The 11,871-nt window shown below is 47.6% G+C and overlaps 1 protein-coding gene across 1 annotated transcript in view; it reads left to right on the top strand.

The window, feature by feature from the left end:
• Positions 1-11,525, top strand: part of TBX6 (T-box 6) — a 12,806-nt gene extending 1,281 nt beyond the window's left edge. Inside the window, exons 3-9 of the mRNA XM_015419559.1 lie at positions 4-42; positions 1,254-1,521; positions 2,456-2,599; positions 7,298-7,368; positions 7,692-7,759; positions 9,044-9,245; positions 11,276-11,525. Coding sequence (XP_015275045.1) covers positions 4-42; positions 1,254-1,521; positions 2,456-2,599; positions 7,298-7,368; positions 7,692-7,759; positions 9,044-9,245; positions 11,276-11,525 — 1,042 coding nt within the window. The remainder of the gene's footprint in view (positions 1-3; positions 43-1,253; positions 1,522-2,455; positions 2,600-7,297; positions 7,369-7,691; positions 7,760-9,043; positions 9,246-11,275) is intronic.
• Positions 11,526-11,871: the final 346 nt, after the last annotated feature.

Genomic DNA, 11,871 nt, shown 5'->3' with positions numbered 1-11,871 from the left:
CAGTGGCATTGGCACAGAGATGATCATCACCAAGGCAGGCAGGTGAGATATAATGCAGAAAGGAAGGAGATAATTTATCTTGAGCCAGGGCTCTGCCATGGAACCCTCTTCCCCCTCTGCCAGGCATCAGCCATGATATATGTAGAGAGTGGTTCTGGATTTATTCAGGTTGAATAATAGAATCAGAGTTGGAAGAGCTCCAGGGTCATCTAGTCCAATCCCCTGCACAATGCAGGAAATTCGCAAATACCTCTCCCCACATAACCCCAAGGGACCTCCAAGGCCATCTAGTCCAACACCCTGCACAATCCAGGAAACTCACAGATACCTCCCCCCTCCACCCCCAGTGACCCCTGCTCTATGCCCAGAAGGGGGGGGACCTCCAGGATCCCTGGCCAAACTGGCCTGGAGAACAATTGCTTCCTGACCCCAAAGTGGCGATCAGCATTTCCCTGGCCATGCATTACGTTCACCACTAAGTAATCACATCCAGTAACTGCCATATCTCCCCCCCCCTTTTTAAAAATTAAAGCATTACCCAGAAACTTTTAACAAAACTCAGTAAGATTACCTAGAGATCTTATAAAGAGATCTTTCATGTTTAGCCCTGGACCCCATACACATGGACAGCTATAGATTTGTGCATCTGGGTGTGGGTGGGTGTCTGTCTCTCCTGCTCCCAAATTATTTAATATAATAGTACCTGTAATGTTTTGAAATAGGGGAAGAGAGGGGTGGGACTGTGTGGGATGCTCAAGGAGTGAGCAGCCGGTTTGCTGTCATGGAGCACGGACTAGATGGAAAACTCCTTAGCAGAAAATGTGAATGAATAACGGGGCCTTACCCCTAAGAAATTAAAGCACAGAGAAATTAAGGAAGGGGTGCCTCCTGTGTTCCAACCAGCCAAGTGTGGGCATCTTGCAGGTTTCCATTTTCCTGCACAGAAGTTCATCCATACATGCAGCATGGGATAATTTTCTTCCAGTGCCTTCAAGAGGTCTGAGGGCCAAAGATATGAACTGCATCAAGAGTATCTTTTCCCCTTAAACAAGATGGATGTCACACAGTGTACTTGGTGGGCACAGCTTGCCCATCTTATGCTTTCATTAACCTGCAACTGTTAGCCTCAACTGTGAAAAATACTTTCTACAGGGGAGAGGAACAGAAGGTGTCCGTTTTGCTCTTCCCCTACATTCTACCTCAACCTCTCCCTAATCAGAATTTCCTGACCCTGTTTTTAATTAACTTCCCAGGCGGATGTTTCCACAGCTTAAAGTTTCAGTAACCGGACTGGATCCTGAGGCCAAGTATTTGATGCTGGTGGATGTAGTCCCAGTAGGCGGCTCCCGATACAAGTGGCAAGGCAAGCGGTGGGAAGCCAGCGGCAAGGCTGAACTGCCACCACCAGACCGGGTCTACATCCACCCTGACTCACCCGCATCAGGGGCACACTGGATGCGCCAACCTGTATCCTTCCACCGGCTCAAGCTCACCAACAATACATTGGACCCCCATGGACACGTATGGAAAGAGGGAAAGAAGGGTTGTTTGGGAATGGCAGCTAGGAGTCATGGGAAAGAAGATGCATACAAGAAAGGCCCCAACAAGCTCTATTGCAGAATTTCATATGAGGGAACCGAAAAATACATGGGGGGATTGTTTAGGCTGAAAACTCAGGGATCATGGGAACGGAAGCAAAATGGATTACAGTTATACAAAGATGAACCTTAGCCAGGGCTGTGAGTTTATTTTTTAGTTTATTTACTTCATTTATACCATGCCTTTTTTCCCCAATGGGGCACAAAGCAGCTTACATCATTTTCTCTTCTCCATTTTAACCTCACTACAGCCCTGTGAGGTAGGTTAGGCTGAGTGTGTGTGTGACTGGCCCAAGGTCACTCAGCAAGTTTCTGTGGCAGAGTGGGGTTTCAAACCTGGGTCTCCCAGATCCTAGTTTGGCACTGCAACCACTATACCACATTTTATCAGTACTTAAAATAAATAAAATCTTTAAACTCCTCCTCCAAGATGCTGTAACATTGGCATCAAAAAAAGATGCATTCTATAATTATGCAAACCGAGCGCATTTACATTTTTAAATGCATTTTTCACCCATTCATGAAAATGGACAAGACACTTTGCAGGTCATGGAAGCCCACAAGTCCTCATCAGGTCCTGAGATTCCACAAGGCATTCATCCCTGTTTTACATAGCCATGAAGGACTAGAAACTTGTGCTTTCACACATTCTCTTTTTTTTAAAAAAATGGAAACCCAGTTTTCTCAGGATGATGAATCCTGAATCTATCCTTGAGCACAGTCACAAGAACACACTCGCCCTATCTGAGAACTAAAGTGTTAGTTGGGGAGGTGGGTAAACGGGAGCTAGGCCAGCCAGAATGTTATGGGCAGCTATATGTTTATGACGACTCACCTCTGGCTCTTGTGTTCCTCAGCTGATTGTCCACTCCATGCATCGTTACCAGCCACGGATACACGTGGTTGGAGCCGGAGGGCGCCGTGGGGCAGGAGGCGGCTGCGCTTCCTTCACCTTTCCGGAGACCCAGTTTCTGACTGTCACAGCCTACCAGAATCCACAGGTGAGACCAAAGCCATCTCTATAATTTAGGATGCCTTGAGCTCCTTAAGAAAGGAGGCTAATAAATGTTTTAAATAAATAAATGAAAATAAAGTTAAATCTCTCCTTAGAACTCCTCACCTCCCTCTTTACTAGACACTCTGGAACTGGCACAAGCATCCAATCCTCAGTACATTCTAGCGTAAACCGCTATTTTGATTTTAGAGATCAAAAGAGCAGCAAGTAAGATGGGCCCAACCAAGGGGGCTCGGTTTGAGCAAAGTTTCCTCCAAAGCTTAGCCTTGAAGCTGGGATATACCAGGGCTCAGTTGTACAATATGGATAGCTTCCCATCACCACCTTTTAAAACACTGCCCTTTGTTTTAGGATGCCAGCTACAGGTTGGGAAACTCCTGGAGATTTGGGGGTGGAGTTTGGTAAGGGTAAGGCTTGGGGAAGGGAGGGACCTCAGTTAGTTATAATTTCATGGAATCCACCCTCCAAAGAAGCTATCGTCTCCAAGGGAACTGGGCTCTGTCATCTGGAGATCAGTTTTAATTCCAGGAGATCTCTAAACCCCACCTGGGGGCTGACTACCCCAGGTTCGGGACAAGGGCCTTCCAAGCAACCTTCATTACTGCACTTTATAACAGTTTACAATGCAAAGATAAAACCACAACAAACTAAAAAAAAACCCATCAGAACATCCCAAGGCAAAGAACTAGCAATCCTCCAAAGGGTGGGGTGGGTGGGGGAGAAACGAAAAATAGGCCCTGGTTCCAGCACATGCCATATTAAGGAAGTTCTGCACAAAGATCTCTCTCCCCTCACCCAGCCTCCTTTTGCTCTACTCCTATCAAACCACGCAAGCATCAAATCATTTTATCTCTGTGAGGGGGACTAAGATTGCTCACAGGCAAACAAGCATCCCATCTCCTACTTGACCCCTTCCAAAAAACTTTCTATGGCTATCAGGTCCACATATCCTCTCATAATTTTAGGGTTGCCAGCCTCCAGGTGGGGCCTGGGGATCTCCCGCTTTCACAACTGATCTCCAGCTGACAGAGATCAGCTCCCCTGGAGAAAATGGCTGCTTTGAAGGGGGGACTCCATGGCATTGGACCCTGCTGACGCCCCCCCCTCCCTAAACCCCGCCCTCTCCCGGATCCACGCCCCAAAGTCTCCAGGCCAGACCTGGCAACCCGATCTCATATACAGCCACGCCTCTCCTGCCCTCTATACAACTCCATACAATATGCCACATGGACTTATCTAAACACAGAAAAGCAGGGAGCTTCCCCTCACTATTCTTCTGCCTCCAAATTACCCCAGCTCCCCTGGGAATGTCCCTTCATCAGAGGCTTCTTCACGTTAAACGATATCCTTCCACCACCATACCGGTTTTGTAACCCTGAAACCTCTTTTTATGTACATTTCCTTTCTATTTATCTTCATCTATTACCCTATCTTCTCTTGCCCCCAATATCCTTGGACTATCACAAAGCTCAGTCCTCTGTGCGTTTTACCTCACTTTTTTGTTGCCACTCTCATCAAAAAATGTACTTACACCCGTGACCCTTCACCTGTTGAATTGTAACGGAAGCTCTTTCCATCTTTATTATATCCCTGTGCCTTCAGCTCAACCATCTACTGACCACTTGGATTCTTACTTTCTTTATTTTGAACTTATATTTTATTCTAACAGTCTGCAGCCTCCATTAGGTGACTTCTCTCTCTCTACCCTTAAATAGTCCCTCATATCCCTCCGCCTCTTATATAGTCCTTCAGTGTCTCTTCACTTCCTGCTCTGTCATTTCAAGCCAGTCCCGAGATAAAGTGTCTTTCAGACAACTATGAGTTACAATAAAGAACTGTTTTGTTCTCCACTAGTGCACTTCCCTTGAGTCGTGATCTGAAAAACAACTTATGATAAGTGGTACTAAAGTTTATTGGAAGGTGGCCACACACACCTGCAGTAGAATGAGGCAGTAGAGTAGAATAGGCTCTGCTTCAGAAGGTAGGCTGAGAATTCCACCGAGGGTTGCCAACCTCCAGGTGGTGGCTGGAGATCTCCAGTCAACCGAGATCACCTGGAGAAAATGGCTACTTTGGAAAGGTGGACCATGGTATTATACCCTGCTGAGGTCCCTGCCCTCTCCGGGCTCCAACCCCAATATATCCAGGTATTTTCCAACCTGGAGCTGGCAACTCTTAATTCCAGCTTTAAAATATTCCTTTGTATTTTAAAAAACCCCAAAAGAACAGGTTGCAAATAGAAAAACAGCCCAGCATGAAAAGAGAGGGTGTAGAACCTTTCCCCCTAGTGTGCCTAGTTTTCTATTTGCAACGATATATATGCACTTTAAAGCTAGAATACACCACCTGCTGTCTGAAGTGTTGCACTATTCTATTCTACCATTTCACGCTCCTGAATCAGAAGTATGTATGAATCAAGCGTTAGATAACAGACTGGGTTCTGCTTGCATGGTGGTGTAATAGTTGAAGTGGGAACACATGGAAGATTACAGCAGCTATTTTTATGACAAAATCAGGGGCAATCCCCACTCCCACCCGCCCAAAGATGTAGATGCTGTTATTTGTGGTGTGATTTTTATATTAAAAAAACAGATACCAGTTAGGGTTTCCAAATCCCCCCTGGCCACCAGTGGGGGTGGGTAGGGTTGACAGCTCCAGGATATTTGAAGGTGGAGCCTGGGGAGGACAGGGACCTCACAGTGCCACGGAGTCCACCCTCCAAAGCATCCATTTTCTCCAGGGAAACTGATTTCTGTAGTCTGGAGATAACCTGTAATTCCGGGGGATCCCCAGGTCCCACCTGGAGGCTGGTATCCCTAAAAAAGTAAGAACGAAGAGAGTGAGGAGCCATGGGCTGAGAACTTAAGGATCCCATGTCCCAGAATTATCCCTTTCCTCCAGAAAGAAGGAAAATTTATTCCGACCAACACAATTCCAGGCCTTTGTAGCTGAATTTTGTCATTGCTAGGGTAAGAGGAGAGCAAGTTCAGTCGGAGAACATTGTCTGCCTGGCAGGGACATGTAGATTATTTCCAGCCACTCACCACAGCTTTGCCTACTCAGTACAAGACAATGGTAACCAAGTTGATTGTCACGTCAAGTTGTAAAAAGGTTATGATGAGCAAGGCAGACCACTAACGTTTCCAGTTCTCCTCTCCAGGCTATAGAGGTCAGTACCCCTTGAGAAAATGGTAACTTCAGAGGGCAGACTCTATGGTATACCATAAGGTTGCCAGGCTCCAGGTGGGGCATGGAGATCTCCCGCTTTTACAACTGATCTCCAGCTGACAGAGACCAGCTCCTCTGGAGAAAATGGCTGCTTCGAAGGGTGGACTCTATGGCACTGTACCCTGCTGAGGCCCCTCCCCAACCCCTGCCCTCTCCTGGATCCACTCCCAAAGTCTCCAGGTATTTTCCAACCTAGACCTGGCAACCCTAGTATACCATAGAGAACAGGAGAAAGGGAAGTCCCTCCCCTGATAATTCCCACGAATCTCCAGGAAATCCTCAATCCAGAATTGGCAACCCTAAAGGTTCTGCCAGGAGGAACTGAGAAAGATGTTACACCCACACAGGAAGTGCCTAAAATTTAAGACTGGAATCTTGTGACTGTGGTAGGTGCTATGCAAGGCAGTGCCAACTTTGCCACTGCACCTGTTTGTCAGAGCAAGCAGAGCACTTCCTCATTTCAGCCATCTTTCAGCTGTTGTCACGCTTCCAAATCAATTCTTCATTGCCCTTATCTATGTAGACAAGACATTATTTATGCTGCCCTTAAAAATAAAAACCAAAATGTTGCTTGAAGGTAAATTAAATTATGTAACCTAAATAAATTAAATTAGGTACACTGAACATGTTCAAATATATTTTCTTTCTGCAATCTATTCTTTTAGTCATATGGAGAACTACACACAACACTTTTGTGCATCAGAGGCTCCGGTCACACGGGCCGGAAAACGCGGGGGGGAGCGGGGCTGTTTGCCCCGGGGCAAAATAATGCGCGGTTGCACGAGCAGACGTCCCATGGAGGTCCCATGGGTAGGGGGAAGGTGCCGATCACAGGACAAACCTGTGGCACTGCAAAGAAGCGGGGCCACGGGGCAAACGAGGTTGTGGGTTTTTTTAAAACTAAAGTGTGCGCATGCTCCGTTGGGTGCTTGTGCGCATCTGTGGAGACTTGGGGGGGAAAAAACCTTTTTGCGAGGGGACATGGGCGGGCGCCGGAACTACCACCGGAAACGCGATCAGACGCCCGCCCATGCCCCGCGGTTCTGGAAACTAGTACCTTGGAGGTACTAGTTTTTTACAGCACATCTTCGGAGTGAAGCCACGGGAGCTCTACGCTTCCCAGATGTGGCGGTGAGATCGCGCCCGGAAAATCCACCTATCTTCCGTCTCTCTAGCGTGCCTAATGCTCCGTGTGACCGCAGCCAGAATCATGCTTCTTCCAACTTCCTAAAATTTCATCTGGCAATATGGACTTTTCAAGCCTATTCTCGCAGCAGTGAGGACTAGAAATGTTTCACTTTGGAAAAGTGAAAAGCTAAGATTCACAGGGCATTGAACAAGTGTCTGCACATGCACATTTTATATGCAAAAATAAATAAAATGCCCTATATAGATGTGCTTCATCTATACATGTAGACCCCTTTCATCACCAGTACTTGCTGGCTTCCTTCCTCAGATTACTCAAATGAAGATTGAGAGCAACCCTTTTGCGAAAGGCTTCCGGGAGAATGGGATGAACAGCAAAAGGTGAGCAGGGGAAAGGGAGGCAGATGTTGATATGAGGACGGGACCATTCTAGTGTCCACACTTGCTAGCATCGAGGACTCCCTGCTGCTAATCTGGCCCTGAAAACACTCAGGTTGGCCTGGATTAAGGTCTTTAAACCCTAATTTACACCTACCAGCAAGTTGACTAGTCAGAATAACCACCACGAGAGAGATGGCAGGGGCTTTCTTCATCAGTCCAATTGCTCACTTGGCCTCAAGAACCACCTGAAGCTTGAACGTTGTCCAAGCCCCTTAATGGTTCTTTCCCATGCCTTACTGTGCTTCCTTCTTTCCGAAATATAGGGAGCGTGAGGCCAGAATCAAGAGGAAGATGAAGGCAAATGAATGTGAGACCAATGTGGGAGAAAGCGGTAAGAGAAACATACCCCTTATTCTGCCACTTACCCTCCTATCCCTAACCTTTGAATCACCATAAAGAAGATGCTCAACTCAACACGACTCCCTCAGCTTACCAACCTCAATTCTAGATAGTTGCTCATTGCTGTAAGTATCCCACTCTTTCTCAATACAGGCTTTCATCTCCCACCAGGCACCCTCTCTGTCCCTTTCACTGGGTGGTCTTACCTGTCACCTCCATATAGCCCATCACTCTCCTCCCAAGTCCGATAAGCTATTAAGCCATTCCCGCCACCATATAATTCTTTTTCAAGTGCTGTTATCTCCGAGGAATAGACTTTCTCAACCAAATACAATCACATCCCACACTACCTGCATAGCAGAGGCTTTCCAGGTATTGGATACCCAGGGCTTTTTTTGTAGAAAAAGCCCAGCAGGAACTCATTAGTATAATAGGCCACACCCAACAGCAGAAACTCATTAGCATATTAGGCCACACCCCAACAGCACAGCTCATTCGCCTATTAGGCCACACCCCCATGCCTTCCCTTGGTTTGCCTGGGCAAGCCCCCCCCCTCCCTTGGCTTGCCTGGGCGCCCTGATCCTTCCAGGGGGGGCCCGCAGCAGTTGGAGATCTCCTGGAGTTACAACTGGTCTCCAGACAACAGAGGTCAGTTCCCCAGGAGAAAAAGGCAGTTTTGGAATGTGGACTTTTGGGGGCATTACCCACTGCTAAGGTCCCTCCCGTCCCCAAAAGCCGCACTCCCCAGGTTACACCTGCAAAATCTCCAGGAATTGTCTAACCCAGAACTGGAAAGCCTAACACTGTGTGTTCCCGCCCAAAAATAGCCCTGACGATACCACAACCCCACTGAATATAACAGGCATTCCCTGTGTTTCAGACAACCTTCCAGTGCCGTCAAGTCACAGCTGACTTGTGGCGACTCCGTAGGGTGTTCAAGGCAAGACGCAAACAGAGGCGGTTTGCCATTGCCTGCCTCTGTGAAATACTACCCTTGGTGGTCTCCCATCCAAGTGCTAACCAGAGTCGACCTTGCTCAGCGTCCAAGGTCAGACTATAACAGGCTAAACTAGGCCATCCCATGGCAACCTTCCAGGCTGCCCCTTATTTCTGAACCTCTTGAGCTGTGAACTCTACCTTAAATGTCACTTATGCTATGATTTTCATAAGGGTCCCTTGCTTGCTGTATCTCCACCCCAACTCCTCGTATTGTTCCCGTTTCACTTCCTGAGCTGCCCCTTTCCAACCATAACCTTCCAGCCTCTTTTCCACCTAGAAAGCAAGAAAGGTCCATGCGATTCCACCCTTACAGAGGAGATGTCCTTGGAGCAACAGCCACCACTGCCACCCCCGGGGCTTCCACACCCTTCCTGCTCCTTCTACCCCACTGCAGGGACTAATCCCAGCGGGGCTGAGGCTTATGTGCAACACCCAGCTGCCTTCCACGGTTTGCGAGGAGCCCCATCGCCCTACGGCAGGTGAGCACAGTCACATCATACCCCCCCCACCACCACATTCCCTTGAAGAAGTGTGCTTCCGCATGAAAGCTTATACCTTGAATAAAACTTTGTGGGTCTTAAAGGTGCCACCGGGCTCCAACTTTGTACGGCAGCCCAATTATTGTGACAACCTTTCGTCTTCTTAAAATGAGGATTTATTTCAGTGATCTTGGAAGATCTGGATAATGTATGTTAAGAATTAAGTTTAATTTAATTAACGAAACCAGTCACTGGGGCAAAGATAGACCTAACTAAAAAAAATTGGGGCCAGTCTGAGAGCAGTCACAACATGCTTGATATTAAAATATATGTATATACCTTGGTCCAAGGTCTGTTTGAACTGAAGAAAAGCAGGATGTGGAGGGTCATGTTAGCCATGATGCTGCCAAAATATACCTCCTCCTCTATTTTTTTGGACAAGTTTAAGAAAAAAGGTAAAGGATCCCCTTGCTCAAAAGCTAGTCAAATCCGAATCTAAGGGGCAGTGCTCATCTGTTTCCAAGCCGAAGAGCCAGCACTGTCCGAAGACATTTTCATGGTCATGTGGCCGTCATGACTAAACGCCGAGGTGCACGGAACGCTGTTACCTTCCCATCGAACGATACCTATTTATCTACTTGCAATTTCTTGCTTTCGAACTGCTAGGCTGGCAGGAGCTGGGGCCAGAGACAGGAGCTCACTCCGTCACGCGGCACACACGGGTCTCGAACTGCCGAACTACAGACCTTCCGGTCTGCAGCTCAGCATCTTAACCTCTGAGCCACCATGGATATATATAAATACATGTGGTGGTTTGTTGCTGCTGTTTTAAGATTTAAGCAAAGGGCAGCCTGTCTCAGGCCAAGACTGACATCTAACCCAGCATTCAATTTACTGCAATGTGACTGCAATGACAGTGGATTCTGACTGTGGCTTGAGAACTATCGGTGACCCTAAAGAAGATCTCCACGTCTTCAAATGCAGATGAAAAAGGCCTCCTATGTGCAAGTAAAGACAAGACTGCCATATGGCTTCTTCTGCTTGTCGCATATCCAGGAAAAGCTATTCTAGCACCAGCTTTCTGTTCTAAAGTCCAGCGTCTGTGCTGTTTCATGTCCCTCTGTGCAGGAACTTTCCACTGAATGGTGTCTCCCAGGGTTCTTTTTGTAGAAAAAGCCCAGCAGGAACTCATTAGCATAATAGGCCACATCCAACAGCATATAAACTCATTAGCATATTAGGCCACACCCCTGACAGTACAGCTCATTAGCACATTAGGCCGCACCCCCATGTTACCAGAAGTGTGGTTATCCAGCCACACCCACCTTTTGCTTGTTATTCTGTTTACCTTGTTTGTGGTCAAAACCTAGGGCCTTTTTTTGTAGCAGGAACTCCTTTGCATGTTAGGCCACACACCCCTAATGTAGCCAATCCTAATGAGTTTCTGCTGTTGGGTGTGGCCTATTATGCTAGCGAGTTCCTGCTGGGCATGGCCAACTTGAGAGCCAGCTGGAACTCCGTTCCTGCCCAAAAATAGCCCTGGTGTCTCCAAAGTCCTTTACAGGCACCTCTCCAGTGTATCATGAGGCTGTCCCCGTTCCCCCCCCCCTTCCAATGTCTTACCATTGGTTCTCACCAGAAGCAGTGTTATTTGGACACGGCTGGTATCAACTAAGAGGAACGTGCAAGTATGATGTGGAGCTTAATATAGAAAGGACTGTCTTCTTGGCAATGCATGAAACACAGAGGGCATTTAGCAAATGTGAGAAAACTAGAGCAAGTGAAGACTCTCTTCAAGAAGGTGTGTAGTTCTGTGTCTGCCCACACAACAACATTGCTTCAGAAGGCAGCCCTGTTGGTCTACAGTAAAACAGCTGGATTTGAGTCCAGGAGCAACTTAAGAGACCCACAAGAGCTTCAGGGTCTAAGCTTTCGAGAGGCAAAGCTCCCTTCGGAAGACCATTGCCACCCTTGCAAGCTCAGGCAGCGTCCCTCTGCTCTGACCATTTCTGACTTCTGTTTTTCTACAGCCCCAGCCAAGAAATGGGACCTCCTCCGTCTTCACCCACTGTCAAGTCGCCTCACGAGCAATCAGACTTCAGAGCGATGCTCCCAACGAGTTGGAACGGCCTGGATATAATTCCATTCCTGGGGGGGCCAGAACCCTCCGATGTTTCTCCCTTCCCATCTTTCAAGTTCAGCTTCACGCCTTATCCCCCAGCCCCTCGTGTGTACGGGCCTCCCGCTAGCTATCCTGGCTCCCAGCCGCCCATGCTCTAACCCTTATTCCTCCCACAAAACCCAGAATCCTGGCTCTCTAGCTCTTCTCATCCCTCCTTTTGCTTTCGAGATATCCTGGTGCTTCCTCCTCTCATTATCCCCTTGGGAAGAGGCAGTGGGAAGCATGTGTGTATCCTTATTCCCTTATTTTTAAGATTAAATCCTTCCAAGACTGTAACAGAAAAGCTCATGTGTCTTCTTCCAAGTGTTACGCAAAGCCGAACACCCACGTTCCGTCCCAAGGCTCTGCTCTCATTTGTTTTTCTGTGGAGGAAAAAAGCCCTGGCTATTCCATCCAAGTTACATTTGAGGCTCTAGCGGTTTCGCTCGACTTATACCAAGATGG

Source organism: Gekko japonicus, unplaced genomic scaffold (genome assembly GCF_001447785.1).
Source record: "Gekko japonicus isolate JY-2015 unplaced genomic scaffold, Gekko_japonicus_V1.1 scaffold923, whole genome shotgun sequence".
Taxonomy (NCBI): Eukaryota; Metazoa; Chordata; class Lepidosauria; order Squamata; family Gekkonidae; genus Gekko; species Gekko japonicus.
Note: the sequence above shows the minus strand (reverse complement) of the source record. Positions and strands in the feature narration are given on the sequence as shown.